General features: G+C 39.3%; 2 protein-coding genes across 5 annotated transcripts in view; one reads left to right on the top strand and one right to left on the bottom strand.

The window, feature by feature from the left end:
- The window catches only part of LOC144826655 (uncharacterized), a 152,055-nt gene extending 151,479 nt beyond the window's left edge, over positions 1–576 (bottom strand). The window contains exon 1 of the mRNA XM_078685214.1: positions 309–576. Coding sequence (XP_078541340.1) covers positions 309–548 — 240 coding nt within the window. The 5' untranslated portion in view covers positions 549–576. The remainder of the gene's footprint in view (positions 1–308) is intronic.
- The window catches only part of ACSBG1 (acyl-CoA synthetase bubblegum family member 1), a 722,575-nt gene that overhangs the window by 65,554 nt on the left and 639,733 nt on the right, over positions 1–17,288 (top strand). The window lies entirely within an intron of this gene.

The raw sequence follows: 17,288 nt of genomic DNA, 5'->3' as shown, positions 1-17,288 counted from the left end.
AATAGTTTGGGGAAAAATGGCTCCATGTGTCAAAAACTGCGGCGAGGACGCATTTCACACTGAAACAGAGCACGTGATGGATGGATTTACATGTAGCATATATTTTAAATTACTTTTGTTGCAATGTCCCATAATGACGCAAAAGCAACATTATGTGGAATCACGCACCCCTAAAACACGCACACTTTTTATCATGGCCTGTGGCTTCACTTCCTGGCGTGAGTGACAGTCTCTAGTGCCTATGTCCATTCGTTCCCCAGATAAAGCGTTTAGGGACTTGTGTCCTGGCCACACACACTATCACTTACCGTGCTGTTGCTGATGCTGTCCACCTCCTGTTTGCCAAGGTAACCCTCTGTGATCTTAATGATGACGGGAAAAGAGGTCTCAAACTTTCGGACAAACTCCTTCAGCGAGTATTCCCTCGCGCCCCACTTAATATTTGCCGTGTCCATCTTGAGAACCGGGAGCCTTGGAAGGGGTTTCCTTATTTCTGGCTGTTTCAGCATGTTTTCGAGGACGCTGTAGCTTCTCTGCCCTCGCCTCATGGAGCTGTGCCGAGCCTGCTGTCCTGTGCACTGGGCGCTCGCTGCCAGCAGGAAGTGTTTTCTTTAAATAGACATGCATTGCCCTGCACAGTTTGCTAGAGACTCGAGAAGGAATGCACAAACATTGTCACTAGGAAGCCTCTTACTAACCGGTTTTTCGCTCTCTGATGGCCTCTGCACAGAGTCGCGTTTAGGTTCATGCCATGCGGTGTGTTGTGTTGTGACTTTCCAGCAACGCGGAAATGGGACTTCAATAAGACGCCGATATCCTGAAACATGTGGGGCTCAATCAAACCCAGAGGAGTGTGCAAGTGCGGGAAACTGACTTTTGTATTAGGCGCGGCAAACCCATACAGGGTACTTTGCAAGCGAGAGAGATCTCGTTCACTCAACCATTGCATTTAAATTCTGTATTTTTAGAGGCATATTATTTGTTTTGTATAACACCGCATTCGCCACCTGCAATTGTCACAGATGAGTTTACCAGTAGGCGGGCTCGTTGACGCTTGTTACAATACAGGTAGGTGGCTGTGGGCTGTAGGGCCTTGTGGTATGTTACCTTTCCGCCAACGAGTGAGAGTTTGAGGAGTGAGTCCCGTTTGTAAATCTCGGTTGCTAACTTTTTCTTGCACTTTACGGTAAAGTCTTTACCTAATTACGGTAAAAGAGAGGAGTTAAGCTGAACATTACTGAAGCCCTGAGGGCAAGGCAGGGTTTCACCAGGGCCTGTTCTCAGGCATCTGGGACACTACCTGACCGAGTGCACGATTAGAAAGAGGCAATAGCTCTTCTTTCATGTAACACCACAGCAGTTTCATGCAGCCTGAAGTTCATAGGTCGTTAGAGGAACCAGAGGGACAACGTTGTTAAAAATATGTCTATTACCTGAGTTTTCGTAATTAGGTCAAAGGGTCAAGACTGTTAAATCATTTTCATGGATCTAAAGTGCCATTTTATGGATAATGAGATTTTTTTCCTTTAAAAAGGAGTTGCAAATTTTGACGATCTTTCCCTTAAAATTGATTGGCAAGAAGGTGGAATCGAGGTGCCTGGATCGATTGGGCTTTAGTTTAGTTCTGTGACAATATATAACAGTTCTTTGTATGGAATGGGGTCAGAGGGAGCACATTCAGAGAAGTAAACTTTCTTTGCTTCGGAATCTTACCTTTATACACAGCTATTCCCATGATATGAGAGCTTCTAGATGAGCGGTCTCCATGCTTTTCTGTATGAGAGCTACTACTGTTCATGGAAAGTCCAACTGACCGTCTTACATATTTTATAACTGTACAATAGTGACAACAGGTGTTAACATTATACTATGATCACCCTAAGTAGCAGGATTATCAGTAGTGACCATCCAAGCATTCTACGAAAAGTTACCAGTAGAAATGCCATGAAATCGTTTAAATGCCCCCACTAGAGTAAAGAAGTAACATTCAAATCATCACATGCCCTCGTCATTCTTCCTGATTTTGTTGAACAGATATATATATATATATTCACTGAAAAAACCATAGGTTATAGACCATATATAGTTAGGAATTAGCATTTACAAAACCTTGAAAATTCACTGAAAAAACCATAGGTTATAGACCATATATAGTTAGGAATTAGCATTTAAAAAACCTTTTTTTACTCACACAAAACCATTGAAATTCCATATATAGTTAGTTGTACTAACTATATATCGCGCACCCGCAATCCACTGCTGATCATGTCACATATTACATCATTCATGACATGGTCAGTGACATCACTGATGATATCACTGATGACATCTCAAATGACATCACTGATGACATCACTGATGACATCATCCAGCGACTGTGTGTTTCTATAAACTTTAAATATGTTTTACATATTGAAGAATGAGTAGATGTAGAAGTGTCTGGAAGAAGGATTTAGTAGGTGCGTGACTGACTGTATGAGTGAGTGATTAAATGTGTCTCACTGAGTGCATGGGTTAGTGACTAAACTGTCTTAATTTGTGCATCATTATGTCTGTTGTTCTGTAAACTGCTGCATGTGTTGATCAGTACCTATATGAGTAACTATATGGGTTATTGGTTGATTGCCTAAGTATTTGTATGGGAGACTGAGTGTGTGTGTGGGTGGCTGGGAGGTGTATAACTCTGTGCATAGATGTGTGAGCAGTTGATTCACTAGATGTATGGGTTCAAAAGTGCATGTGGAAACACCTGTATGGGTGGTTGACTGAGTGCATTAATGAGTGAATGGATATCTCAGTGCTACATGTGAAAGTAAGTACATATGTAAAACACAGTACATGTGAGAGTTGACACATATATAAATAACTGTGCATAAGAGCCAGTGAATGTGTGAGTGGCTGTATGGATGATTGTGAACTTGTATCAGGGATTGTATAAGAGAGTAGATATGTGTTAGTATATGTTTGAATAAGTAAGGTGTGTATAACTGTATAGTTGAGGAAATGGAGGTGTGATTGATTCTTTGCATGACTGACTAGGTGTGTGAGTAACTCCATGGATGAGTGACAGTCTGTGAGTGTCTGTTTACACTGAGTGTATCTTAGGTTATATTAGAGTCTGAAGAGGTTCATCGTATTATCACATGAGTGATGTCATCAGTGATGTGATCAGTAATGTCAAATGAGATGTCATCAGTGATGTCATTTGAGATGTCATCAGTGATGTCATCAGTGATGTCATCAGTGATGTCATTTGAGATGTCATAAGTGATGTCATCAGTGATGTCATTTGAGATGTCATCAGTGATGTCATCAGTGATGTCATTTGAGATGTCATCAGTGATGTCATCAGTGATGTCACTGACCATGTCATGAATGATGTAATATGTGACATGATCAGCAGTGGATTGCGGGTGCGCGATATATAGTTAGTACAACTAACTATATATGGAATTTCAATGGTTTTGTGTGAGTAAAAAAGGTTTTTTAAATGCTAATTCCTAACTATATATGGTCTATAACCTATGGTTTTTTCAGTGAATTTTCAAGGTTTTGTAAATGCTAATTCCTAACTATATATGGTCTATAACCTATGGTTTTTTCAGTGAATTTCATTGGTTTTTTAAAAGCTAATATCTATAGCTGTAAAATGTATTTTTCTTTAAATCAAAAAATTTATTTTATATGTTTATTAATATTTTTTTTATTATTATGTTTTGGTTCGCTCCCGGTTCGCGAACCGGGAAGCTTCCCGTTAGCTTAATTTGGTGCCGCGACCCGGTCCGCGAACCAGTAAACGTTCCGTTTGCGCAACTGCCGCGTTAGAAATCAACATCGTGATGCGTCGCGGAAGTGCGACGTATCACGTTGTCGCGTAATGCGTGTTATGACGCGCCGCATTAGCGCACCCGGAAGTGCTCCGGAGCGTGAACCGAGGCGCGAAGCGCAGCTCCCTGGAAGCGATCCGGGGCGCGTCGCGAAAGCGCGACGTATCGCGTTGCCGCGTAATGCGTCTTATGACGCTCCTCGTTAGCGCACCCGGAAGTGCTCCGGAGCGCGAACCGAGGCGCGAAGCGCAGCTCCCCGGAAGCGATCCGGGGCGCGTTCCGCAGCGCGTAACATAAGCGTAACAGGTCATGTGACTTGTTAATAAAACTTTTCATTGGTTCATCTCACTTTTGGTTTCCTAATGATGTAAGGCTAGGTCATGTGATCTAAAAATAACACTTTTCATTGGTTTAGACCTATTTTTTTTCCAAAATGATGAAAACCCCTCCTTCTTTCCTCACTCTGACTTTCATCTTTGTGAGAGGAAGACCCTTTGTGATCACCGAGCAATGGCTTCATTGGTAGCTTCAGCTGGTCCACCCCCACCACCACCACCACCTCCTCATGGGAAGAGAGGACCACCTCCACAGTTCATTAGCAACACAGAGGAGGAAGAGGATGAACAAGAGGAAGAGGAGATACAGGGACCACAGTTTTTACAAGAGCAGCCCCGGGTTTCTCATCGGAAAACTAGTTTCATTTGGCAGTTTTTTTCAATCCCTGAAGGGCAGAAAAAAGTTAATGCTCGATATGTGACGTGCCTGATATGTAAAGAGGACTTATCTAGAGGCACCTTAAAAAAGTATAGCTTCGGCAACTACACCATGCACCGTCACATGCAGAGGTGGCATCCACTAAACTACAGCCGGGCAGAGATCCGTGACCTTCAGGACAATCCTCCAACTCCTGTGGCCAGGACATCAACACAGGTATCTTTGTCAGGGCCAGAGGCACGGGAAACCGTGCCAAACATTCAGGACAACTTTATCCATATGAAGATTACCTGTTTATATTGCGGTACATTACTGTCATGTGCCAATATGAGCATTAACTTAATCAACAGAGCATTTGAAAACCACAAGTGCTCTAAACGCCCCAGAAAGGAATTTTTTTTTTTGCTCCTGTTGAGCCCTTTCCAATGCCTGTTTTTTGTTGTTTCCCCTCCAAAAAAAACATAAAACTGTTCAAAAAATACAAAAAAAAAAAAAATGTTCAGAAAAAAAATAAATATATAAAACAACAAAAACATAAAAAAAAAGTTCTTTTCAGAACTACCTCCCCTTTCAAAAAAAATTGCTAGATGTTTAGCACTCTGGCAAGCTGTATTTCTTTTGGTTCGCTTCCTCGTTCGCTCGCCGGTACGCGAACCGGGAGCGAACCCAAAAAAATAAAAAAATAAAAAAGAAGAGTAAGTATAAGGGAAGTAAACAGAGAGTAATGTTAAAACAAAGACAGCTATAGGGTCTAAACCTAAACCAGAGATACTGTTTAAGAGATTTATTTACCGAAGAAAAGAGGGAAGAAGATATAATTGTGAAAAACAAAATAGATAAGGAAGTGAAAGAAAAAAAGGAGAGTAGAAGAATAACAAAGAAGAGTTTCTTAGAGAATATGAGTGAATGTTCAAAATAAGATTAAAACATGTGGAATAACAGAGAGAAAAAACAGAAAGCAGAAAAGAAGAAGTAACAGAAAAAGAATAATTGAAACAGCAAAGAAATGTAAATAACATAGGGCCATATTATCAACATAGGCAATAAAAGTTTTGCAGCTTTTATCGGCAGAAATGTGTCGCTAAAGCCGCTTTTGCGGCAGAAAACTGCCGCTAAAACCACTTTTGCAGCAGTTTTCTGCCGATAAAAACAGCAATAATTTTATTGGCTGTGTTCATAATATGCCTCTTAGTGTGCTTCAACTACACAGAAAAAGCATAATGAACAAATAGTGAAAGAGTGATCAGTCAAAGACACTAAGAGTAATAGAGATGGAGTGAGTGAACAAGAGTGAGGAACTATGAGAAGAGAGGGACTGAGAAAAAGAGTGGAAGGAGTAGAGTAAGTAGGTAATAGAGAAAGGAATGAGGGAAGTAGCAAAGGCAGGAAACTGAGGGTTAAAGAAATGAAGCTGTGGAACTAATAGTAGGTGAATGTGATAGAAATATAACGAAAAGAGTACAAAACATTTACCTTATAATTGTCGTTAAGTTAGTCACTTGTTATTTTTATACTTTCAATCTGTGAAAGAGAGAACAAATATTTGAAAAATATTAAAACATGTTTTTAAAAATTAGAAAAGACAAGGGAAAAGATTGAAGGACAAACAGTTTTTCAACAACTTTGACACTTACAGAAGCCTCTGCTTCTCCATGCCCCTACACAGTCCTAAAAATATACATTTTAAACTAACAGTATCTTGATGCAGATGAAGTGAGGCCTATCTTGCAACATGGTGCATCTTTTGCATCACTGCTGCATCGGTTTCATGTGGCACGGGTTTTTTACAGCTTGATATATCTGCCTAGATGCATCAATTTGTAATTTTGTCGCCTCATAGCAAATCTTTTCCACCGCCACTGCGTCACAAAGGTGACGCACAGTGGCGCAAAAGAGGCATACACCTATCATAAATCTGTCCCTAACATTTGAAATGATTAATTCAGGATGACGATAAGGTGTGGCCTCTCCAGAGGTTTATTTAAGGTGAGGCCTACTCAGGGTTGCAGATCAAATTTACGCTTGTTGAAGAATACACAGGAGATAATACATGTGAAGCCCTACCAATGAAGTAAGTCATGTCCACTTCACTCTTGAACAAAGGCCAGACCTCTTCTGTGTCCGTGGACAGACCTAAACTTCATCTGCACAATGTCATTCGTAAACTTAGGAAACACAGGTGATGTAATTGAAAAATGTGGAGTTTCTTTTCCTCATTTCACAATCACATCACCTGTGTTGCCTTTGCTTAGGTATCTCATCGTGCAGATGGACTCTAGCATATCAAAGAGTACACAGAAGTTGAGCAGTGTATACAACAATTTTGACATTTACAGAAGACTCAGCTTCTTATCTTGTTGGAGATGAAATGAGGCCTGTCTTGCAACATGGTGCATCTTTTGCATCACTGCTGCATCGGTTTCATGTGGCACGGGTTTTTTACAGCATGACACATCTGCCTAGATGCATCAATTTGTAATTTTGTCGCCTCATAGCAAATCTTTTCCACCGCCAATGCGTCACAAAAGTGACGCACAGTGGCGCAAAAGAGGCATACACCTATCATAAATCTGTCCCTAACATTTTAAATGATTAATTCAGGATGACGATAAGGTGTGGCCTCTCCAGAGGTTTGTTTAAGGTGAGGCCTACTCAGGGTTGCAGATCAAATTTACGCTTGTTGAAGAATACAAAGGAGATAATACATGTGAAAGCCTACCAATGAAGTAAGTCATGTCCACTTCACTCTTGAACAAAGGCCAGACCTCTTCTGTGTCCGTGGACAGACCTAAACTTCATCTGCACAATGTCATTCGTAAACTTAGGAAACACAGGTGATGTAATTGAAAAACGTGCAATTTCATTTGCTCATTTCACAATCACATCACTTGTGTTTCCTTTGCTTAGGTATCTCATTGTGCAGATGTAGTCCAGCATATGAAACAGTACCCAGAAGTGCAGCACTGCATGCAACAACTTTGACACTTACAAAAGCTTCAGCTTCTGCATGCCCCCTACACAGTGCTAATTATATACATTTTAAACTGATGGTATCTTGCTGGAGATGAACTGAAACCTATCTTGCAACATGGTGCATCTTTTACACAAAAGTGACCCACAGCGGCGCAAAAGAGGCGCACGGCCATCATAAATCTGACCCTAACATTTTAAATGATTGTTTCAAGATGCCGATAAGGTGTAACCTATCCACAGATTTGTTTCAGGTAAGTCCTACTCAGGGTTGCAGATGAAATTTAGGTTTGTTGAAGAATACAGAGGAGATAATACATGTGCAGGCCTACCAACAAAGTGAGTCATGCCCACTGCACTCTTTAACAAATGTCAGACCTCCTCTGTCTCCTGGAACATGCCTAAACCTCATCTACACAATGTGATGTGTAATGTTAGGAAACACAGGTAATATAATAGGAAAACGTGCAATTTTTTTTGCTCATTCCACAATCATATCACCTGTGTTTCCTTTGCTTAGGTATCTCATTGTGGAAATGTAGTCTATTATATGAAAGACTACGTAGAATGTGAGCACTGTATGCAACAACTTTGACACTTACAGAAGCCTCGCCTTCTCCATGCCTCCTACACAGTTCTAAATGTACATCATAAATACAAACAGTACAGAATTAATTATACATGTTAAATGGTTTATTTTTGCTGTTCTCAGAATGTATCAAATTTCACTAAAAACAGTGACTTGAAGGTATTCATCATATAACAGCGGGGAAAAAAAAACACAATCAAAATGATTGTGTTTAAAAAACCCATACAACATAACAAATCAGAATTCAGAACTCCTTAAAATTAACTTACTTTCCATGACGTCGAAGGATGTCCTATGAACAGCTTACACTCTGTTGTGCTGTTATTACTTTCAGCCCGCCACTTTCTGAAAGAAAACCTCCATCGTTTTGAAAAATATGTTACATACAATAAATGACTTCTCGCTCTCTACCACACGTTTCCACAAGGCCAAATCATGTAAGAGCCATTTATAACTCTTGGAATTCTTGTAAGCAAATCCCGTCATTTTGTATTTCCGCAACTTTCAGAATTAAAATGTTGAAGATCATTTTCACAATCCTGGACTAGTAATATCTTACCCTTCTTGCTCACTCATGTTCTACATTTCCTATGACACTGATACTGCTTACTATGAAGCAGACTTACACTACCTCTATGACTACTACAATTATTTAATTCTCTACATCACTTTTAATCACAAAGCAATATAAAACAGTAGACAGCATTGCAGACTTACATTCCCTCTACTCCATGTTTTGATTGGCTGCTTGAATTAGCTTATCAAAAGAAACAGTTTTTCTGAACTCATTCAAAGTGCAGTTATTTTTCCATGACGTCAAGTGTTATGGTAAGAAGTTATGTCTCTGTACTACACTTATCCTCAAGGCCAAATCGTGTAGGAGCCATTAGAACCTCTTGAAATTCCTCAGAGCACATCCCGAGATTCTTTCCCTAAAATTTTGGTTTTAAAAACACCAGGTAAGAATTTTTAAGGTCATACGGCAATTTTTTTTTGAAAATTAAAACAGAATCGTTGCAGAATGACCAGCCATTTCTAGACTTTAAATAAGCTGTGTAATGTCCTGATGTTATTGAAGGACCGTCATGATATATAATTGCTGCAGTTACAAAAGTCCTTCCTGAGATTGACAACTGTGAAGCCACAACATTTTTAATTAAAGTTGTCAATTTTGTTCCATCAGGCCTACATCGTTGGAACATTAAAATGACATACTGGCCATATGTTCGTATAAATAATGTTGACATCATTTCAGATTTACATTGGCTACATTCCATGTTGTGATCAGCTGCTTTTACTAGCTTATTGAAGGAGACTGATTTACTGTCTGGCAAAGTTAAATATATAAATCTTTCTGAGTCTACACTAGTAGTACTTGATACCCTACAGTTCTCGCAGTCATGCTGCCATTGATAAGAAAGCCCAAACAGGTGATCTACATCTACACCTTCAGCATGCAATACATCAAGCATATACATTAAAAACTCCTGACTATCTTGCTGAATATTTTGAGAGAATTGTGTTTGACCTGAACATCTGTCTAACAGATTTCGAATTTCAGACACACTTTCTATTTTTGTTCTATCAGTGCTACATTTCTCTAACACAGAATTTAACAAACTGCAAAATCTTTGATCAGAATTGACCACAATCTCTTCTTTTACATTTTCTAGAGAAAACAAAACATTAACCACTACATTAGCATAGCAGTTGACACCAGAACTGTTTTCAAACTGAAAACCAACAACATCTTCAACAGAATCCTTTTTGTTTCTGCTTATAATTTCAGGTTCATCGACTTTTCGTCTTTTTGCTACAACCTCCCTAGTATTGGTCACATTTCTTCGTTTCCGGCCTACCACACGTTTCTCAAACAAAGGATATTGAGGCAAATGTGGCGCATACTCTCTTCTTAACCTATTGTATTCCTTAACACAATCTAGATCCGCACAAATGTTTGTGACATCACACTCAATCAAGTACAATCCCGATAAAGTTCTAACTCGTGACAATGCCACATATGCCATACCCTCCTTGAACACAGAACTGCCAATATTCACCAATGCACTGTCTACACTTAAACCTTGCGATTTATGGATTGTCACCGCATATGCCAAGCAACCAGGAAACTGCTTACGGCGAACATATAAGTCTTTTACAAGCAAAAATCTAGCAGAACAACGACCAATTAGCTGTACTTCCTCAATGCCATCAAATTTAATTTTAAAAAATTCAATTCCATCTCTATTTCTGTATTTCACAAAATCAACAACATTACCCATTGATCCATTTACCAGACCTCTTTCAACATGTAAATTCCTTCTTAAAATTATACGGCAGTTTAAGCACACATTCAGAGTCTTTTCAAAACCTGCAGTTTTAGATATAGTCTTCTCTAATGAATCCAATTTTGATTTCAAATTCTCAGACAAAATAATTGTTAATCCCATATGCTCTACTCTGTCAATAGCTTCCAGTTTCACAATCTCTTGGTTTTCTAAATGCAACATTTTGTTGTTGAAGATGGCACATTCTGCAAGAGTTGGCATCAAACATATTCCAGATTTCTTCTCAGTAATTTTCTGAAAAATATTCTCAGGCACAACATCTTGTTCTGGATATAAATTTGACAGTAATCGTGCATGTAAAGCTTCTTTCCCATGCTCGGTCACTTTTCCAATTCTAACATCTTGTAGAATATTCTTGTAAACTTCATCCTTCGCCTGACGCATATTTTCATGCAGTTCAGCATAATTGAAGTTTAACCATATATTGACGTTGCCAATGCTCCCTAGGCACTTCCTGGTATCTTCATGCATGAGCATTTTGAACACAGGTTGTCCTTTCACTGGTGTCAGCTGCAGAAGATCTCCGAAAACAATGATGTGTTTGCCAACAAATAACACATCATACTCTGTTTTGAGAACTTCTTGCATTCTCAAATGCACAAAGGCAAGCATGACATTGGAAACCATGCTTACTTCGTCAATGATAAGAAGTTTCATTTTCCTCAAGACTCTTGAAACTTCACAACAAGCATCTCCAGATAGCTTGTGATATTGTAATTTGTTGTCATGCTCCACTGGCAGCATCAGTAAACGATGTAAAGTAATCCCTTTAATGTTATGTGCTGCCAGCCCAGTTGGAGCGGTAACAACACAAGGCAGCGGTGATTCAGTCCTTTTCTGCAGATTAGATGCAATTGCTTTAATCAGAAAACTTTTTCCAGTTCCCGCTTCTCCACTCACGTACAGTCGGACAGGCTTCAACGACGTACATGAGCACTCTTTCTTCTCATGACTTAATCCATGATCAATTTGCTTGGTAACTTCGTCATATATTTTCCTCTGCTCAACGTTGAGTTGTCTTTCCAAGTCTTCTAAGTTAACCGCATCCTCCTGAGCATGTGCCATGGCTCTTTCCACTTCATTCATGGCAGTGGCAGCTTCATTTTCGATAACAGGTCCTCCTAGTGGATCCTGACTCAATGAAACAGAACTCTGACTGTCCTGAGAACTGTCTCTGGCAATCTCGGCTGCAATCGTTGCTTCCTGCTCGATTTCCGCATTCAACATTTCTACATATTTGGGAAAAGCAGGACATTCTATGGTCTCCTTGGCGGCAGTGAAAGAGTCTTCGTAACAGAGGAAATCTCCAAGCAGTTCCTCTTCTGCACGCCAAGGCTTGAAAAGTTGCAAAAGTGCTAAATAGAAAAACTCCTTTTTTTCAGGAGATTCGCCACTCAATTTTCGATGGTTTACCAAGTGGCATTTTCTTTGCTTGACCAGACATCCCTCACTTCCAATTACAGCATACACTCCTTTCTCAGTATCTTCTTTGATGTTCCTCTTGAATATGTAATTTTGTAGAACCTCATACAGACAAACATTCTCGAGGTGACTGCTTCGATTTGGATAATATGTATCCAACATGTTGGTCTTCAAAATGTCGGTACTGTTTGGCTCCTTTTCCGCCAAATACTCAATTTCCCGCACAGGTTTCAGAACACGATTACGCGTTGCAGCAAGACCAAGACTCGCCCAAACGATACTCCTAGATTTGGCATAGAGACTTGCTGAAGACAACCGGTCAGAACATTCGTAAGCTCCGATTTCTCGATGCGACAACATCTTCAGACTGAAACTGTACAACTTCTTACTGAGGCTCTTTTCATGGGAAATGTCCTCCCACATATCCTTCAATTCTGTCTTTTCTTTTTTGGTGATGTAAGATGTCACATACCGAGCCACAGCCATACAGTTATCAGCCACAAACTGTATATCCATGTTAGCATTCCACATGGACAAAATCACTGGGTTGTAGTCGTTGATGTACTTGGACTCTTCGTTCCTCTTCAAATTGTATGTGTTTTTAGGTGATTTCTTCATCACATTATTTCGCAGCGAAGACATCAAACTGTTTACTCTTCCTTTAGAAATCACCGGTCGTGGAAAGCCGAAACGACATTTGGTGTAGAACTTGTCCTTGTTTCGGAATTTACGACGACAGTACTTTCCACAACGATGGCTTTGGAAACGTAGAACTTTTTCTCTTAGGCTTTTCTTCTCCTTTGCGTTTGGAACAGCACACGTAGAATACTGTTGTATGAAACTCATCACTGAGTCTTCTGGATCTGTTCCAAATTTAGGTGCATCCTTGATCCACAGCAGCATATGTATATGAGGAGCACCTCTTGCTTGGTACTCCTTTCTCCAGAAGAAATCCAACACCTCTCCAAGAGGTGGATTCTTCTTATTCATGATGAAAGACATCATAGCTTCAAATCTATGATTGAAGTACCTGCATACATTGACTGGATCCAAAGAGCACAGTTCTCCGGGTGTCTTGAATTCGATGTTTTCAATGTTTCCATTTGCCTCTCGTAGAAATTCAAGTAAGTCTTCCCAGCCATACTCGGCACAGCTGAGAGTGAGGAACCATGTGGGAGTTCCTAAGTTCCTCAGCATACATTTTAAATCACCATGACGACGGTACCAGTACTCATTAGTACCACGCTGACACGCCATGAGATTAATCAGGTGACAATCCAAAATACTGTCTTGGACATTGACTTTATCCATAAAGTCACTTGCCGAGATGTTTTGCATGTGTATACCACTTTTCAAGATGTGGTTCACTGCATATGACAGTCCAGACAGATCGCTTTCAAACAGGAGATGAAACAAATAGGGAATACATTGTCGAAACCTAGCATCTCCTGCATACAATCGCAAAGTCCGGTATTCAGAAGCAGGAATTTGATGAGGTCGCTCATCATATCTTCCTCCCTGACCTGTTGGAAAAAGCTGTGGGAAACACCGAGCTTCCAAACTTTCCTCCCAAACACTAATGGGACTCCCTTTGGCTTGTTTCATTTGAAACAACTCAATAGCATTCCCCATGACTTCCTTGGAATGCAAAGGATGAACACTATAATGTTCATATATTTCTTCACTAGTAGAGGGTTCTACTTTCTCAATTTGACCAGCACACAAATCGCTATCCTCTTCCTCACTTACTTCCTCTTCTGCAACATATACATTCTTATAGTACTTATTCTTTTTTTTCAAATACAATGTTGCCTTTTTGACTTTCCTAACATCCACTAAATCTTGCCATATTTTCTTATTCTTTGTCGGAACCCCATTAACTAAGATAACCAGAGGTTCCTCTTCCACTTTTTCTACTCCAATTGTGTTAATGTTTTTCTTCAAATCTAGAGGCAAATAAACAACTTTTCCCTTTAATCCTCTCTGTAAATCTGATGGAGGCAATTTCCCTGTCTTTGGCTCCATTCTTACAATAGCCTGAAAGGGATGGATACTTTGAATCAAAATAGATTCATAAGTATTTAAATCCTTCAATTCAGAAGGAATCTCAACCAATTCCAGATTATTATGAACTGCTCTAGCAGGCATCTGGTTTTGATTTAATTTGTTACAACAATAAGTACACACACGTTGATCCGATCCCAAATCAAAACAATTTTCTACCATCAAGTATGTTGTGAAATCCTTCCATTCACTATTATTTTCCCTTTCACATTTTGCATATAAATCCACTAACTTAGTCTGATTCTTATAATAAGTGCGTCGACAACACACACAAGTGAAATTAGGCCTCTCACTTGATTTCACCTGAAACGTCGCAATTTCCCTCTGAAAATCATCTGTACTGGAAACCTGTACACTATCTTCCACATTACCCTCTTCTTCTTGGTCAATTTCAACATTCTCCTCTTTACTTCCAAAGTAACAAAACTCAATTTCTGCACAAATATTCTTCACATCTACTTCTGAACCATGCAAAAGAGCAGCGCATAATTGTTTAAGCATAATTGCTGGACTCTTAGCATAATACAACATTCTAACTAATTTCCTCACTTTATTATGATGCACTGCTAGCATCCTGAAATGATGAAAAACACTCTGGCATACTCTCCTGGAAAGACAAGCCAGTGAATGACCATGCAAACCTGTCACTTCTCTCACTCTGCAAGGATCTAATTCTTGCAACAACTTCATTTTCTGCTTCAAACTTTTCTTATTAAATGTCCGTACAAAATCACAAAGCAAATTGATGGAATCCTGTCGCACACTGCAAATACTACTACACTTCCAGGTGTACACAGGACCCTTAGGACGTCTTCCTAAAACCTCATTACCTAACACCTCTTCTGTCTCTGTTGTCACAAGTTTTTCTTTTTCAACTGGACAACCATCTTTCACTTCATAAGCTCGACCACTGGTGTCAACTGCATGCACCAAATCATTATCCTGGAAATAACTCTCCTCATTAAAAAATGCCTCACAACTTGAACTATGCATCCATTCTCCGGAAAAAACTTCACAAAAATTACTACGATTAACTATTCTCTTCCATCTACTATTTCTTTTGAAATCATAAATTGCCTTGTTTAGCTTCCTAATTCTATTGATTATCAAAATAAATAACTTACGTTTAATTTCAAATGCCTGATCAATAACTTTCTCAACTTTTTTTTTTCTCTTATAAAAAACGGTATACACCCGTTACAACGGATCTTTTACTCCGCACTACCATTACAACGCGACCATTACTCCGCATACCATTACAACGCATTGCACTGGGGGGCGCTCTAGGATAGGGAATAAGTATAATTTACTATCCAACACCTTCCCTAGGGTCCACGGGGACTGGAGTTAGAATAGTAAATTATACTTACCACTATCCAGCGCCCCAAGGCGCTATGCGTTGTAACGGTATGCGGAGTAAAAGTCGCGTTGTAATGGTCTGCGGAGTAATAGTATGCGTTATAACGTCATACATCCATAAAAAACCACTTTCTGTTGACCTTTCTTAATATTTTTTAACAAATTGCCAATTATCCTGTTGCGGAACATTCGTTTACGAATGTCCCTAAACTGTTGTTTCCTTCTACTATCATGCACAGAGTTATCTCTTGCTCTAGCAGTAACATTTTTCATTGGCCTTTCCTTTCCGTTTAAATTGCTTCTCTTTTTCTGGACTGAAACATTTTCTGTAGTAATACTTTTTTTACTACAAATATTACTTATGAATGATTTCGTGGTCTTACCCGGTGCTTTCTTGGTGACTTGACAACTTTTTTTTGTAGAGGACTGCTGCAGTATTTGATACACCTGCTGTCTTTAACGTTTTGTAGCCTTTCTAATTCGAGCATTAGTTGGCATTTTCAAATTTTGAAATGGTCTGCAGTTGAATCTGTGGTAAAATATAATAAAAAATGTTATTAACCACTATTACCAAACAGTAAATCAATAACAGTCGTCAAAAACTTAACACACTACTTGACATTTTTACATAGAATATTTTTTAGTGCTTTGGCAAATTTACAATACACAAATAGCAGAAAAGAAATGGAATTCTTCTTCATTTACCTGTCCTGTTTTATATGTGAATCTGATCTAATTTTATGAGCATATTTTAATATTTTATTGAAGACACTACACATAACCTGTTTTTGAAGGTGTGTTTAATTTAAAATTAAACAGTTTACATTTTTACTTTTCATTTATTGTAAATTTTAAAAATAAATGTTTATAGTTCCATAGGCTTAAGCAGGTCAGCTTCCCACCCTATGTCATACAATTCTGACAAATCTGCATCCTCATCATGTTCTTCTTCATCCTCAGGATTTAAATCATCCAAGGGATCTACTTCCACTGATGTTTCAATTACGAGTTCAATGATGAGGTCGAAATCAACTGATTGCTGATTGTCGCTCATGTTGATGTTGTCGTTATCTTTAAAGAAAGATAACAACAATGAGATGTTGCAGAGTAAGAGACAAATCTCAGAGATTATAATAGTAAAATTGTTTAACAAGAGTAACATTTTGCAGCTATTATTTAGCCATGTCCAGCGATGCTGAGGAGGTGAGGCCTATGTCCAAGTTTTCAGTGAACAGGACTCATCTCTTCTTAACCTTGGATAAGCCTCACCGACTCTGTGTCCCCTGCTCATACTTAAATGTACAGGGGCAGATTTATGCTAAGTGGCGCATCCCCACGGATGCACCAGTTAATGTGCACCGCTGCTCTGCCAGCCATAGTGTGCCGAATTTACAATGTGGAGCACCATTGAGCAAAAACAGCACAGATGCGTCACACATCTGTGCCGCAAAAGTAGCACATTGCAGGAATCACGTCATAAGCGCGACATGTCTACTGCAATGCACAGGAGGAACCCTCACATTGCATGGTGCATCACTTCTTATGCCTGTTTCAAACAGGCGTAAGGATTTGATTCAGCAATGCTATAAAGCTGACTCAGTGAAATCTTCTAAATTTTACTGTGTTAGTTTTACAGGGCTTTCTTGCAAATTAATGCATACCTTGCAACAAAACACCTATATGAAAACTGACGCAGGTTTCATGTGGCACAGGACTTTACAGCATGACACATCTGCCTAGATGCATCAATTTTTAAATATGTCGCCACATAGCAAATCTTTTGCACCACCGCTGCGTCACAAAAGTGATGCACAGCGACGCAAAAGAGGCACACGGCTACCATAAATCTGTCCCTAACATGTTAAATGATTGATTCAGGATGACGATAAGGTGTGGCCTATCCAGAGGTTTGTTTAAGGTGAGGCCTACTCAGGGTTGCAGATTAAATTTACGCTTGTTGAAGAGTATAGAGGAGATAATACATGTGAAGGCCTA

The sequence above is a fragment of the Lissotriton helveticus genome, chromosome 3_2 (genome assembly GCF_964261635.1).
Source record: "Lissotriton helveticus chromosome 3_2, aLisHel1.1, whole genome shotgun sequence".
NCBI lineage: Eukaryota > Metazoa > Chordata > Amphibia > Caudata > Salamandridae > Lissotriton > Lissotriton helveticus.
Note: the sequence above shows the minus strand (reverse complement) of the source record. Positions and strands in the feature narration are given on the sequence as shown.